This window comes from Rhamphochromis longiceps, linkage group LG22 (genome assembly GCF_057381845.1).
Source record: "Rhamphochromis longiceps isolate RC_006_pf linkage group LG22, R_longiceps_female_GT1.1, whole genome shotgun sequence".
NCBI classification, from domain to species: Eukaryota; Metazoa; Chordata; class Actinopteri; order Cichliformes; family Cichlidae; genus Rhamphochromis; species Rhamphochromis longiceps.
In genome coordinates, this window is record NC_140577.1 from 27,972,972 (window position 1) to 27,989,921 (window position 16,950).

A 16,950-nucleotide genomic window follows, 5' to 3' on the forward strand; every position below is an offset into this window, starting at 1 on the left:
TCTCCAGATTCAAGTTATTATTTGTCTTTCATTTGCCAGGTGGTCAGAAAAAAGAGACTCTAAATGAATAACAGTGTAACTGTTAGATGTGTAAATAAGCAGCTTGTTTGCAATAAAAGTTGATGATAAAAGTTGATGATAAAGTTAATCAGTGTTGTGTTCTCAACTTGTTTCTGTTGCCCCCAGGTGGCCCCAGAAGTCTGTTATTGTAGGTGTACCTAAATGAAGCCTCTGGTTAGATCAAAGTCCCCTTTATCTGCAGCAGGTGGGCAGAGGATAATTAATTAGTTTGAGAATTTTCTCAAAAAGTGCCTGGGTCCTTACTAACACGTTCCGAATCGAGAATCAGGCCTTTATTTAAAATAGACTGCAGTTGGAGACGAAAGAGCCCGAAGCACTGTGTGTTTGAACAAACTGTTCTTATTTATTTCATCAAAAAAATATGCAAGAAGGAAATCTGTGTGTTCTTTCTACCGTTTATGAATTCTTGCTATTTTTACTAAGATTTTTTCTCATCTGCTCACAATTGTTACGGCTATATTCATTTGTTTTTCCTGCCAAGTTGTTAGTCGGAAATGCAACATATCCATGTTTATTGGTTGTTGTTGTATTTTTAGCATAATCCAAATTTTCACTTAAATGAATTCTAGCAGCACAGTAGTGTAATCCTTTAGTACAAGCAAGTCCCTTTGACAGAAGTCCTCTTCCATGTGGTTCTATTGAACGGTTTTCTATGTAGCTATTTTAGAGCTGGACAGTTTGTGAATATGTCCATCATGAACCCAATAGCCCAAGCTGCTGCAAAGGCCGGTAATTTCCCTTCTCTAGGGGGAAATTGCAGGGCTTTTTATCCTGCTGACGTCGGAGAGTGACATGATTCCTTTGACGTCAGAGCTTAAGCTGTGGGCGTCATTTTTGTGTATTGTTTCAGTGAGTTCAAAGCGCAGCAGCCCCTCTGGTGGTGCCTAACAGCTGCTGATTGTGCAGCTGCTTCTGTGTCCATGCTGCTTCTCTCAGGTCATGGACATAAAATCATTCATTCATATCCTCATGCACAAAATAGTACCATAAACCCAGTGATCTCAGATTTTCTGTTATTTAAAAGTTTGAAAATCAGATAGGCCGTAGAGCAATTGTGATGCAATAGATGAACTATGTTTGCTATCTGATAAGAAAAATGATAACAGCAGCCTGAGATAAAGTCCACTGATATTTTGTATCATTGGGTAAACCTCTGCTGTGTATAGACATGATTTTATGTCAGTGACAGCAGAGAAATTGTTAGATCTCTCAGTGTAATGCAATATATGCTGACAGCACTACACACTAGAACTTACAGAATGAACATAAAGGTTAATCAAGACCTTTCGGAACAGCATAACTATAAAGGTTCATCACTGTGTGTTAGTTTCAGGGTACCCACTAATTTCGTCTGACCCCAAGTCGTGCTCATGCTAATTGTTGCCGTCCTGATTAAGTTAGTTATCTTTGAGCATGTGTGCAAGTTACAGTAACTGATGCAGAAATATGTATTACTAATATTTAGCTGTGTGCTGGCAGTTATAAAATAACCCATGCAGAGTATTGATGGGGGCTCAGGTTTCGCCCATTGGCTTTTTGGAGGGACCACCAGGAGCCAATTAACAGCAAGAAAGGGAAGTGAGAGTCCAGTAGTGAGGAAGCAGCACACATACATTAGGACCTTTTATAGAACATGTAAGTTGCCTAAACTAAATAATAAGAAAAAGAGAATGAAGAAATGTGAGAGATTTAGATAAAGATTTCGTCTGAATACGTCTGAAACAGAGTCCCCCTTTATAATTATGTTGTGTGTCATATAGTCGTAGTCATATAGTTGACAGATTGGAATTAGGCCTCACTTACAGGACCACATACAGAACATAATCATGCTAACAGATTAGACCAGGGCTGTTTTCACACCTGGTGTGTTTGGTCCGTTGGTGATCGCCAACCTCGATCCAGACAAACTATCAGGCTCACGTTGCAAGATTGAGCTAAAACGCTTCTGTGGTCTGTTTTGTATTGTATTCTGGGATGCGGCAAGGTACTATATATGTGCAAGAGTCTGTAAAATATAGTTACTACTACTAGTTAGCAATACATTTTATGATTTCAGTTCACATTTGAGAAAATTCACACATAGTTTGGTACCAATTCTTTTAACATTTTAGCTGCACTTCTTTCTTTTGGGTCTTAATTAAAGACTAGCCTCTAAACTGTCTCTGTACTAAGTGTTGCTCCTCATGGTTTTGGCTTCTGCTGAAATTGTAGACCTGCCATGCTGAGTGAATTGTCTGTCAAAAGTTTAAAAACACTAAACAGTTGTTTTGGTTTGCATCAGATCTAATTTAGGTCTTTCTGAGCTTTCTAAGCACTACCCCATGAAGGAACCTCAGGAGTGACGACGATATTTTATAATGATACCCAACAGTTGTAGAAATACTCGAACCACAAATGATGCAAATGCTCTGCCAACTTCAATTTAATGATTTCTTGTTTTTTTCTGACTGTGTTTTGCTGTGCTTTGTCAACAGATGGAATCAGTGTGACGGGCTTACCAATCTCCAGTCCCCTCCGCCAAGTCCTCAAACCCAGGGCTGAAACCAAGCCCGTCGGCAGCGAGTCCAGCAAGGCTGAGTACAGCCACATTAAGGTGACTAAATAAAAGCCTCTCTGAAGTGCGTGGGGAAGAAAGGAAACCTTTGCTCAGTTCAAAATGCAAACAGTCTGTTTCTTGTGCTTTCTGGCTTGTTGTATGGTTTAGTGAAAATCCATTTTCATCCTTGTCCAATCTCACTGCACCTTTTCTCAAATGATAAGTATCTCTGGCTAGTTTCTTTACTTTCTTACTTTGCCTCTGTCTCTCTTCCTGTTCACACCAATAGCTCTGTATACTGTGTGTGCATGGTTTTGCACAATTTACTGTCAATTAGACTTTCTTGTAAATGTCTGTGGAAGCAGTGTGTTTATGTGGATGGTAATACATCTTGGCTCCTGATGCACTCTGCTCATTGAATCTGAGCTGTAGACACGAGGGGAACATCTTGGGTTTTTGTACAAAAATAGCAAGAGTGAACAGGAGAATAAATTAGACTAGGTAATAAAGAGTGGTGGAAAGGAGACCGGCAGAATGAGAATGCACAGGATCAGCAGGGGATGTAGTTTCACTGAGGACTTGTGGGTATCTGAAGGGTAGAAATGGGCGGTCTGACTGAGTCTAGTTGCTGAGGGTTCACCTGTAGCACAGCAGACACCTGCAAGTGTGGAGACTGCATTGTGTTGCCTTTGAAAGTCACAATGCCACAATACCTGTGAAAGCTTTGTCCTGTATGAATCATCCAGAGAGAAAACCTATTTTGTTTGATGTTCAGATGTGCTACCGAACACACCTTTTCCATTGAAAAGTTTGATAGGATGATGACTAATTGTTGGGAGGGGGAAAAAAAGAAAAACCTTTTTTCATAGTCTAAGCCTTGGTGAACTTAGAAGCTTCTGCAAGGACTTGTCTAGCACTTACATTATCTTATAAAGGGAAAAAATGACTGGGCCAAATGATCGTAGATGAACAAAAAGTGGATATTGTGCTTTATACTATATTTCTTTAACTTAATGTAAAGATTTGGTTATACTGTATAATGCAAAACTGCTTATTATATTTTTTTGTGTGTTTTGTGTGATTAATGGCCATCTAAACAGAAAAAACTTACAACAAAATGTAAACTATTTTTGATCTTTTTATTAAGTATATACAATTATTAATAGTTGAAGCTCATATCATACATGGCCAAGAATTTAAGAAAATGAGGTTGGTGTATGTATAAATAATTCCTGTTAACCAGCGTTCAGGCTTCAGCCTGCTCTAAACCCTTGGTTTCAATTTTTGGTGAGAGAAGAAATTCCTAATATATTCACCTCAGATGCAAAGCTTTAGCTATGAGCAAAGAGGCCCCACCCACCTGTTGTTCGAGCTGGCATGAAGGGAGGGGAAAGGAAAGTAAACAGCTTTTTTCAGACAGGGGATGAACTGAGGGACTGCACCAGTGCCCAGGATGAGATGCATGAGGATTATTTGGGATCATGCAGAGTAACTCCAGCAGAGACAAAGAACAAAAATATGGAGCTGGAATTTAAATGACAGGATATCTTTGTGTTTTGAGCCTTTTTGTTTATGGTTTGGATAATCTGCAGTGCAAGGTCAAAAGCAGCTGCAATATTAGTTTGTTCAGAGAGAACATCTTATCAAAATTCTATTTTAATTTTCTGTACTTCCTAGACAGAGTTTTATGTATTGTTACGTTCCCCTGGGGGGGTCTAGGCGGTGAGGGGGGAGTAACAAAAGTGACCGGGTCAGAAAAAGGAGTCAAGGAGGCGAAACAGTAAAATGAAATAGTTTTATTGAAGTAATTCAACTAAAAGAGACGGACAAGCCGCTATCACCATAAAAGTAACACAAACAAAACTCAGGCGTTGGTCAGTAATGCCAAAAAAGTCAAAAGGAAAACGCAGCTCACCAGCTGGAAACCACAAAACACAGCTCACTAGCTGGAAACACCACAAAACACAGCTCACTAGCTGGAAACACCACAAAACACAGCTCACTAGCTGGAAACACCACAAACACTCAGCTCACTAGCTGGAAACACCACAAACACTCAGCTCACTAGCTGGAAACACCACAAACACTCAGCTCACTAGCTGTACCCACACAAATGGCACTCTGGCCCAGAGCTCACCCTGCTCTGGGCTTAAATACCTTTAATTGCTGATGGGAGTCAGCTGTACAGGAGGGAAAGGTGGCACCTCAGGCAGGAGGTAGTGGGACACGCCCACACAGGCACCCTCATTAGAGAGAGAGGCCCTGCTAGGGCCGTAACACCCCCTCCCATAAATGCAAACCCATGGTTTGTCAAATTTACGATAACACAAAGTGAGTCCATAGCCGTTTCATGAAGAAATAGCAGGCTTTCCACCTACCAAACCCCATAGCACCGGTTAGGCATTGCCTGCGGAAACTGCCAATCCCATCTCAGTGGGTTCACCACATTACCAGAGAGTGGCCCCAGACCCTCGAAACAGTTTCCCATGGGATAGCCGGGGCTTCGAACCATCACGTGTGTGTAAAACTCTTTTTGGATTTGCTGGATAAGTTGTTAAATATCCATTGTTTAAGATGGGCTGGACATTTTAATCGGTGGTTAGGCTTATTAGAGGCAGAGTTTGATTCTGGGTTTAAAAGCAGAATATGGTGCACGAACCTCCATAAAAAGACAATTACAAAGAGACTCTGGTCGTGCTAGAGTTCTGCCTTTGAGCAGGTTGTAAGGACGTGAGCTTTTTCTTTTCTTTCTTGTAGATGTATTGTTGGACATGCAGTAGACACCAGAGTGATTCATTTCACTGTGTGCACAATAGACGCCTATGCCTGCATGCTATAGCAAATTTATTCTGGGTTTGCAGCTGTATGACTCATTGTTGTTATAGGGTGTATTGTTTTCAGCACTTTGACTCAAACCTACAGGACCCAGCACACTTTTAATGCATTTTGACGTACAAGGGAGGAACAGGTATGGCATTGTTCAACATCCCAGCAAATAAGTTGGGTTGAGTGGATTCTATCATTCTTGGATGACTGTACACCCAATATTAACTGTGATTTTTCTAACAAGCTGTGTGTTTGTATGTCTTGAAAGCTTTCAGTCAAAATCGGGTGTGGACCATGTATGCACTGCTTAAGAGGCACCGTTGCTGTAAAAGTGGACAATCCGGAGTCTGTTTCACGCATTTCCACCAAAATAAAACAATAAGAGTGCCAGCATCAGTACAACACCACAACAATCCGTCACCCAAAGTTGGACCCACCGACTTCTTTGGCTTTGGAAGGGGTTAGCACAAATACTTTCCCTAGGAAGTTACCCCAGCTTCTGCTACATGTTATATAATAATGAGCTCTGAAACATGCAGAAATGTGGGTGGGTTCCTTAATGACAGAAACAGAATTTGCTCGTACCGACTCCACGTTGATCAAAACGAAGCAGCTGATTTGTTTTCAAGTGCACTCTGCTAAAGTTCATTGGCTTTAAAGCTTTAATGGCAAACCACAAGATTTTATGAGAGCAGCTTTGTTGTTTTAGTATTAGCAAACAAGCTAACATAGTAATAAATCTGTTTGATTGTAAGGAGCAGTCAAGCCCAGTTGGTTTATTTTGAGTAAAAAGGAAAAGGATTGCTTAAGCCATTAGATCAGTAGTGGTGACCATCAGGTAAATGTATTCCTTTAATATACAGATCTATATTGACATGTACGCTGTTTATGTTTTTATAGTCTCTTTCATATCACTGACCTCGTTATGACACCAGAGAGAGGGGACATAAAAGGTTCATGAGCTGCACGGCTTACTGTCAGTCAAAAGAATTTGATTTCACCCCTTGACACAGGATGATAGAGGACGCCACCCCTAAAACAGGCACTCTGTATGACGTCACCAATGTAAACGCTAAGTAGACTCAAATAAAAATCAAAGCAGAAACAGGAGGATATATGTGTAAAAGCACCCATAGAGGTCAAGTTTGGCGTGTAACATCTCAGACTTTCTTGACGGACATTGAAATTTAAACATGCTTTACGCAACTTTAATACCCCGTAGCATCAACACGGAACAGCAATTACATACATTACATAACATACATTACATAGGACAAAGGTTCACAGTACAAGACAGATTCCAGCATAAAGGTAGGAAACAAAGGATGATGTGGCTTCAGGAAGTAGAGTGAACAAGCAACCCAGCTAGCTGCTGCTGCATTGGGTTGGCAAGAAATTTGTTTGCGTGAGCAGATATGCTCATGTTTGTGAGACAAAACCCGGTTTTATCCAGCGAAGCCTCTACCAACTGGAATTTGATCAGCGTCGAGGGGACAAGAACAGCCAACATCAGAAGGACATTGAATTCATTATTGATTTTGGGGGTCACATCTGACCCTGAGCTGCTCTGTTTTGGCTAAAGTTATTTAACATTAGCTCACCTGCTAACCTGGATAAACTGTATAAGGTTGGTCTTTTTTCCAAATTCATTTAAAAACTTAAATTCCAAACTTGCCATAACCATATTCATAGTAACTAGCTTGGTAACGACGACCCATTTGAACCTCATTAAATTTTGCCCTTTTTTAGCCTTTGCATTGACAGCAGGCATTTACTGATTTTAACCATTATGCAGTTGCACAGATATTGCAGAGAGCCGAATTTGGCGCTGAGCACAATAATTGCTGTTATTAAATCCAATCTGTGGTTTTATGGGATTGTCCAATATTGATATTTTTGCGACATGGTTGTTTCTGGGAAGCAATTTATGCGTGAATGCCAGCAGCGCTTTCTTCCATATGTCTTCTCTCGTCCATTCGTCTTCTCTTTCTATATTGGTAAGACATAGTAGCAACCCACATGAATTCACAAACCCAGTGAAGAAGTGTTTACATTGTAGAAACTTTAAACATTGCTATTGTAACGAGATGGCTTTCTAACCATTTGATCATCCTTTATGAACTCTCTCCATGTTTTAGTGCCTTTTAGAATACAGCTACTGTTATATGAATACTGTTAATTCGTCATTGTGTGTGCGTGTGATTGGATGAGAGAGAATTTGTATTAGCTGATAATAACGGTTTTTGGCCGGGGGATGGATGGACAGATGCACCGGAAATTGAAACCCTTCTAGCCAAACTGGCTTGGCACTACAGTACCCTGTTCTCTGTGTATCTCCGTCTTTGCTGGGCCAGTGAAGTGTGAATTTGTTTCTAACACCTATACCAAATTTGTCTACTATTAACTGACAGGCATATGCTTCTACACGCTTTCTTCAATAAATCATATTCCTTCATGTTTTGTAAATATGGTCAATGTGTTTATCTGGCACTGTTGTGTTTCTTGGCATGAATATTTGCAGACTATGAGTAAGTGCAATCAATCATGACTGATCTGTATTCAGCACAGGAGGAGTCCACATGTTTATCTCACTGACCTTCCATCGCTCAATCTTAACACCTGTTTTTCAATGCTTCTACCAAACTGCAAATGCCTGTGGGCTTGAAAATGTGTGTGTGCTGTCAGGGTGGAATGGATCCACAGTAGGTGAAGGAGACGTGGCTGCTGGGATGTGCCGTTTTTCCCGATTATCTTCAAATCTTCAGGCACTCATCTCCTGCGAGAGCGAGGGCATGTCCTTAACTGGGTTTCCTTGACACTGTCAATTACTTTACTCACCTCGTCACCATAGCTTTATGCTTCAGTCTGCTCAGAGCCTTTTCTATTCTCTGCTTTATGTATAATTGTGTCTGTTCAACAATTTCACTGTTGGTTTATAAAGTAAACCTCATTCCTGATCTGTAGCTTCCTGAGGTCTTCCTGAGTAGCTTCACAGTAATAATGTGAAGGCATCATTCTGATTATCAGTTGAATCAACACCTCTAAAACAGTTCAAACAAAATATTAAAACCTTAAAATACTAACATTTTGTTCCTTCTAAAGAATGACTTCGTTGTCCAGCTACAAGCAAGTCGTTTTCACCAGCTTTCAGTGGAATTGTCCACACATTCAGGACCCTCAGGTGGCTTCGGTGAATTAAGAGACTTCAGCAGAAATGATCCGAACCAAAGAAACTCGGTCTAGGCCTAAAACCCGCTCTATTTGTCAGATTTCTTTAGCTGTGCCTTAGTCTTCCACTGAGTGAAAATGATAGCAGCCTGTAGCCTATAGATTTGCACTTGTTATTATTCTTTCACAAAAACATTATCCATCTGTCAGGCTGGAATTGTTTGTGACTTCCTCAGCATGCTAATGCAATAGCCAGCATTCTGTCTGCACAGCTATCTGCTGTTTCTGTGTATTGAGTCTCTTTGGATCTGAAGTCTTTTCTTTCTGCTTTTTGATCATTTCAATTAAAAAAACTATTCATTATTGGTTAGTTTTAACTTCATCATGGTCTTCTCAGCTCAAATAGGACTAAAGTCCACAAAGACACTCAACAGCAGTTGTGTAAAAACACTACGGTGTCAAAGATTGTGGCTACATAATCACAGACAGTGACAGAAGAGTGCAAATGACAGCTTAAGTTTAGAAAAATCAGTTTAGCAGTTCAGACTAAAAAAAACAAACAAGGGAAAATAAGTTAAATGGTCTGAAACATTGTTACAAACATTCACTCATGCTTATATTCACAACAATGGAAATTTTAGATTTTTGAATAGGATGTAAATGAAAACCAGACAACACATGACACACATTTCAAACACGTGCAAACATGGGTTCAAATGGGGTTCAGCTCATGTGAATATTTAGTTAAAATATCCTCAAACTAGTAATACTGTGTGAGGTTGTGGTTATAAACATAAATCTAGATGATTCTGTATCCGTTAATGTAGAAACACTCGTTAGTTCTTATGAGTTTAGGAGCTAAATTTTCGAAATCTCTTCAGGAAGCATCAACTCAGCAAACTTCAAAAACCTTTCCAGGATTTATTCTTTTTTTGTTACCTTTTGAACCTCATAACACACCATTACTATGTCATAACTTGAGCAAGGTTTTATTTATTTTCAGATTGTCGGTAAGTCCCAGACACACATATATTCCAAGACATTCATCTTAAACATCCTGGCAACAAGGAAAATTGAATCGTGCTTGAGAAAAGCTAATGTAAGCACTTTTGAAACCGTAGACGAGTGTGCCTATGGCTGTGTGCAGTGAGAAAGAGCTATGCCTTTGGAAAAGAAATGCTGTCCAACACACACAGACAGTTGGGTGAGTGTTGGGGGTGGGCGGGCAGAGCTTCTTCAGGCCTAATCAAATCCAGTAGAGACAGTCAGAGTCGGCTTGCTGCCTGCCAACCAACCTGCCTGCTATTTTTAGAAGCCCAGCCCTGCCGATGGCAGTTCAGCTCTCTCCACATATACAGATCCCGGCTCGTGATAGAGATATTTATAACTGCCACAGTTGTCTGCCCAAGTGTGAAACTCCAGCTGAACAACTGAATGATTTTCTCCTCTGTGGCACAGGATTAAAAATGTTCTTTCTTATCTCTCCCCTTTGGCTTATCCACAACCAACTTTATGTTCAGTTGTATAGCGCTTTGGGTTGAGATTTTTGAAGACTGTGTGAATTTAGCTATAGGATGCTGTGCCTATGGAAGAAATTAAGCATTTAAAGCTGATTGCAGGTTTGTGTCAGGCCATTTTCTGCCAGATGTGGCATTTTCTCACTCTTTTTTTGTGTGCTTTGTTTTAGCAATGGGTGTCTAGAATGACAACTGATGCATTAATGCGTGTCACCACAACCTGTGCTTACCTTAGAACTCCGTCCCATCATGCTAAACTAAGCTCCTTGCATATAGCTTCTTTTTTTTCCTGCTGTTTTTAGTTATGTGACAACCCCAAGATTTATAGACTCTGAAACTGGTCATGACGCTGGGAATCAAATCTGAAATGACTGTTAAATGTTTCCAAAGACTTCTGAAAAATATGCGTTTGTTGTTTCAACCCACTGTTAGTTGCATAAGCTATGTAGTTAGACAAATTGCTATTTGCACTGACAATCTAAAAGACTGAACTCTCTCGTGTCTGATTTGATCATTCCATATCACACCATAAAATTTTGGAAATCCACTGCGAGACAAAGTAGAAGCCTTCACTTTGTTAGAATTTAGGTTGTGTTTTTCAGTTAACATGACATTAACAGTTGGGCGCCTTCCATTTATTTAGTTAAAATGTTGGATAGTAGTTAAGTCAGATGAACTGATATGGCAACTGTTCAAGACTAGACACCGTCTGTGAGCAACTGCTAGCAATGCAGAGACTATAGCATTGTGACAGTGGAAATTAGTTATTAGATTATCATAATGTTTTTTTCCCAATCTAACCACTTATTGTTAGTTATTATTGCTGCCATAGACGTCATACTACAATGACCCTGAAGTTATAGATGAATCCACGTCAGATAGCATGCAAATTTATCTAAATGGCACTCACCAGTGTATTGAAAATGAATGAATGGGATGTTTAGTGTTGGCCAAGCAATGGCATCTCACCAAGAAATCTAAAAGTGCAGCACAAAGTGAACATTATTATCTCATCTTTACCTGAAGGAGCTTTTTCAAGATGAGCACAATTCATACAATTCAGCACAGTTAATAACACGTTTTCTTTCCGGGCTATCCATTACTACCGGTCTTTATTCAAAACGCTAGTTATTGACGTCTATAGAAAATTGCACGTCTTAGCAGAGAATGTGAGTTGACGCTGCAGTGTCACTCCCATGAGAAGAGTAATGTTAGTCGTTCCAAATATTGACTTTAAGCTCATTAGAATTGTACAGATGCTGCTTTTTTTGCTTCATATACTGTATGTCTGTGTGTGTTTGCACGATTCAATAAATCACTGCACCTATTTCCCCACCTTTTTGTTTTGTTTTTTTCCAAGGTGTGGCTCGAGGCTTTTTGCCCAGTACAGTAACTAATGCTTATTACAAAAGCTGAAAAATGAAGTACTGTGTTTTTCACTTCCAGGGCTCCACACTGGTGTAATAACAGAAAGCTTTGATATCAAAGCTCACTTTGGTTGTAAACAAGTCGATAGCGTTTTATTCACAGAGACACAGGATAAAAGCAATAATTCAGTCAACCTATGATTAGGCTTCCTGTGTACCCAGACATCTTGGCTTTGGCCTCTGTATCATGGTGGATAGTATCAGTCTCTGAAGGCTGAACTGAACTTTACTGCGACAAAGAGAAAAGATTTTGTAGACTTTTGTGAGCATGCTGTTGATGTCCATGATCATCATCTGTGTTTATGCAAAATGTTCAAAGTGAACAGTTCTCAGGTGTTGGTTAGATTTCTAACTGTGGTGTTCTTGAGAGTTGAGGGAATGTAAAATAATGGAGACTAACCAAAAGGCATAATCATCATGAGCTGTAAGTAGACAGAAAACCCGCTCACTGCGCAGTGTCATTGGATTTGTTCCTACAAGCCATTTATTTCCCTGTGCTTCATTTACCTGTTGGCACTACACAGTCATCACTGATTGTGGTTTGAAATCCTGCCTGTGAACCACAGCTGTGCCCATAGCACCTTTACTTTCCCTACTTTATCAGCATATGGCTGCCTGTTGTCTCCGGGCTGCAGCAGGTACATCGCTCGTGCCTCAGTGCGAGTTGACGTGAGGAAACATGAGCGGGGAGAAATGGGAAAATAGATGGTGTTGGCTGGGGGATGTGTCACCAAGATGTAGTGTGGACGCCTCCAGAGATTTCTAGATTTCTTATTATATTTTATTTTGCCTCTGTTTTGCTCTTTGCTACAAAAATGTAAGCAAGACATGCTATAGACTCTTTCATGCTCCAGGTAGCGGTTTGATGAGCTCAGATGTATAATTTACTGCATTTCCTTCTATATAAAATACAAACAAAACAGAACTACAGTTGAGTGTGAGCCTTGTTTTTTACCCCCTTTTGGTTGTTTGCCTTACACGTAGCTTTTTCTTTAAAGGTTAGTGAATGCATCACTCATTAAGTTAAACCTCTGAGCTTTACCCAAGTGAGAATCGTTTATATTTGAGCAAACTGTGAAAGGGAGAACTTGATTTCCTCTGAGAGTCATCAAGCCTGTTGCTTCAGAGGAAATCTTTAGAGCCTAGTTGCAACATGCAAAGGGAGCACCCATTTCTAATAGCAGAAACATGAGTCGTCTTATTCAGTATTAGCTCTTTCATCCTGGCTGTGCTCGTATATAAATGCACAGGGAAGACTAGTCGGTGTCATTCATCTTTTCTCCGATGGCCTGTCACGGCTACGTTAGTGCTAACGCTGTGATTTGGGACCTCCTGTCTCTAACTGATGGCCAAATGATCTGGTCCATTAAGACATGTTCCCCAGGGACATCTGAGTTTTGTATTCTTCTTTCTAATTACTACTCATGTAAAATGCACAACTCTGTCTGAGCTCCCAGGCAGCTTTTTATTAGCTAAGCAACAGTTGGTCGACTGGCTTGTCCCCATAGGTCTTTGGATTTCAGAAAGATTTCTTTATTGGTATTTTTGTCTTCTATCTTTTAATAAAAGAACCTAAACATAAGTATATGTCATATTTAAAGTGATGGTGAAGAAATAGAATGTGCAAATAGGATTTAAATGGTAAAAATATTTCTCAAATCTGAAGTCAAATTTGTGTAAAGATTAACCTTTAGGCCAAATTGGTTCTACATAAAAACCAGGGAGGTTTAAATGGAACCTGTTACACTCCAACACTCCACTTTGGCAATTTGTTAGTTCCAGTCATACCAGAAGTATATAATGAATAGAATATTTAACAGACCAGAATGTGACGTGAAAGCTACAGTTGTAAGAGTTTTCTTTTACTGCACTTTATGGACTCCTGTGAAAATACACCCATGATTTAAAAGCTTATAGAATCACGTGTAGCCACAAACCTCTCTCTCACACGATCTTTGTTACAACGTTGCTTCAGTTCATTGAGGTTTGTGAACATTTGTTTATGCACAGTTCTTTTAACTTTCCACTACAGCATTTCAGTTGTGTTGACTTTGGCTGAATCCTCTTCTTGATCAACACTTCAATGTTTTTTTTTTTTTTTTTTCTGTGCTTGGCATCATCTTCCTGTTGCGTTTCCCAATTTTAGCCAAGCTTTAGCTTGACATTGACTCCAGAATAATTTGATATATGGAGTAGTTCAGGTCCTTTAAGGTCCTGTGGCTTAAAAAAACAACCCAGATCATTACCTACCTATTTTCTGCTGTGCTCATGATCAATCTTCTGCTGCATTTAGCTGTTGGTCAGATGGTCTCACATCTGACTCTAGAATATTTTGCTATACTGATGTGTTCATGGTCATCTCAATGATCGGTGCCCAAGTCCTCTAGTGGCAAAACAAGGCTGAATCGTCACACGAAACACAGCAGCTGTTTACATTGTACAGACAAAAAAAATAAAATAAATAAAAGCACCTCATCTAGCACCTAGCACTACTGATGTGTGTTACACATCAGTGAAATGTATGAAAGTACCTTGACGTAAACTTTATGGATGTTAGAATGGTGGATAAAAGCGGTGCATGAGCAGCATAGATCTGAGCAAGGTGTTTGCTGTCTAACCCATGTCATCCAACCCAACTTCTGAAAAAAAGTGACAGCCCAATTAAATATGGAAACATTTACTTTTAAGTTAATGTTTTAATTGGCAGGTTATGAATTAGAAATGACCTCCTACAGCAAGGAGGAGTAACAGGCCCAAAAATATCAAAGACAGCACAACCCGCTGTGATCAAGTAAATGAAGCTCAGTGAAAAACCGCCCCAAGAAGGTCACAGTAAAGTTTTGTTTATTAGCTTGGTGTTCATGTGTTCGTTTGTGAGTGTGAAATTGTTGGTATATGCAAGCCTAGGGGGTGAAATTAGTAGAGAATCAAGCGTTTCATCATGCTTGCTGGACTTGAATCCATGTGTGAAATCCAGTGAGGCAAGCCAAGCGTGGCTCCATATGCTGCTCGTGGTCAATGACTGAACCGGTGTCAATCAGATCACCTTTGGATGCACCAAAGTCACCCTCAACAGGATGTTTGTGTAGCAACTGTGCTTCTGACAGGTCTTTGTTGGTGAGTTATTTGTTTATATTTAGTGTGTGTGTGCATCAGCATGCAGTTTATAATTTGCTCTCAGCTCTTCAAAGCAGGTTTCACATCTTTGTGGTCGACTGCTGCTGATAACTTATAAGAACAGCAGTGGGGGTCCAAGGTGTGATGAGAGGCTTCTTCTCGTAGTCTCTCCAGCTGGTAAATGGTGTGACACCTGTACTGGACCACAGGGTTACATAAAGGAGCAGGCGTTTGGTGTCTGAGGCACCCGTGGGTCGTCTGTTTACTTCTGATCACACATGAACAGAGGCAACACTGCGTGTGTGCAGTAGCCAGCCTGCATCTCATACAGATGCAACTCTGTCCCTGAGAAAATGCAGTGCTGCTGTTCATCCTCTTTCCTTTCCTTACATGACTCACAACCTATAATCAGATTGAACAGTATGTAAGCGAATTAGTCAACACTCCGACAACAAATCAAATTACTCTGGATGAAATGGTTCTTTTATCATCCACAGGAAGTACTTACACTCATGAAGCAGAAACACCTGGGTTTGCATTGTATGAGTAAGTGCCCAAATAATATTGACAATAGCTACGGATTAGTTTACTGTCTAAATTTAAGACCCTGTGTGTAGAATTCACAGGCAACAGTTGGCCACAATAATAATAGCGATTACGAGAATCATTATAAAGTTGTAACTACTTTTTATGAAACTTGGTAAATGATTATTATATATATATATGAAACATAGATAGTTCTGTTTGAGTAACTGAAGCATGTGAAAAATCTTAAACGTAATGACTTGATTAAAGATTATTCATCTAAGAGTGTATACAGAAGTGGCACAGCAGCATTGTTCCATTGTTACAGCTCCATTTTTGGAGGACCATGATGACCCTGGTGTTGTAGCCAGTCAGGGAGCTGTGATTTTAAATATTTGCACAAGCGGTACGCAGGCGTTTCCCTGGTAACCGGGTGTTGTTGGGTGAGGATGCAGAGAGAGCGAGAGAGAGCGGATTTGTGAGCAGGGACAGTCCTGAAGGGTTTCAGCGAGCTCAAGAGGAGAGAGAAGCTTTAATTGGCTTCTGATTTTCATGGGACTGTGTGGACTGCATGTCCCTCCTGAGGATGTCACTACCTCAGCACTCATGTAGATTTTGCACTGCAGAAACTGAAACGGTGTAGCATAATGTCTGGTGCTGTTTTCATAGCAAATCTGCAATGTCTGTGTGTGGTTTAACATGCAAATCACTCACATTAGAAACTGTCATGCATCACAAATGTGGTGAATGTGGTTCTAAATGGCAAGATTGCACAATTTAAAACTCTTTCCCTCTTTCTTTCTCCCCTTCTTTCCCCCAGTCAAGTCTGTCCCGTATTCAGTAAGTGAAAATAAAATTGACAACAAAAGGTGAATCAAATGGACCATTACGGCAAGGCTAGGATGGTCAATTTGGTAAAGTAAATCCGTTGGGCATCTTTCTTTGCCTTTAGACAACAATTCTGATGGCAAAAGAGCCAAACGGGACAGGCCAAAAAAAAAAAGAAAAAAAAAAAAAAGAATGTGGTTCTAAATGGCAAGATTGCACAATTTGAAAGAATTATTTTTATTAATAATTCTACCTCTGATAGACATTTTATGTATTTATTTATTATTTTTTTGTGTTTATATGCTGGGAAATATTTAATGAAAGTTTAAAACAAAATTGGTGTGTCATCTGAATGTTGCTGGTAAAGTAATTAGATCACCCCCAAGAGTTTGCAATAATTACCCAACAGTATCCACAGAAGACTCTTTTGCTACATGAGAGAGTTTGCAGTTTGACACTGTTTGCAGGCACATCACTGTTAGAGGTAGCATTTGCCAGAATAAAGGCAGTTCAGGGTGGGATTTGATCCTAAAAATCCAATTATCCCTCTATGAATCATTTTTTTGTCTTAAAAAAAAAAGTGGGGTAGTGCAGAGCAGAGATGGGCAGTAATGCGTTACTTGTAACGCGTTACTGTAATCCGATTACTTTTTTCAAGTAACGAGTAAAGTAAGGGATTACTATTGCAAAAACGGTAATTAGATTACCGTTACTTTCCCGTAGGAACGCTGCGTTACTAAAACCGTGATTTATCTTTTTTTTTTTTTTTTTTTTTTTTGCGAGAATGTCTCATGACAGTGACGTAAGCAAGTGCAACGTTCATGACAACAGCTGTGTGCAGATCAACAATGGATAAAATGGAGTGCGGGAGAGCGTATGAGCGTGCAGCGTTTAAAGCGTGGAAGCACTGACCTTACTTTGAGTT

At 39.9% G+C, this 16,950-nt stretch overlaps 1 protein-coding gene across 3 annotated transcripts in view; it reads left to right on the plus strand.

The window, feature by feature from the left end:
* trappc9 (trafficking protein particle complex subunit 9) overlaps window positions 1-16,950 on the plus strand; it is a 241,521-nt gene that overhangs the window by 91,073 nt on the left and 133,498 nt on the right. For all 3 annotated transcript variants that reach the window (XM_085395522.1, XM_085395524.1, XM_085395523.1), the window contains one exon: window positions 2,556-2,674. In XM_085395522.1, coding sequence (XP_085251648.1) covers window positions 2,556-2,674 — 119 coding nt within the window. The remainder of the gene's footprint in view (window positions 1-2,555; window positions 2,675-16,950) is intronic.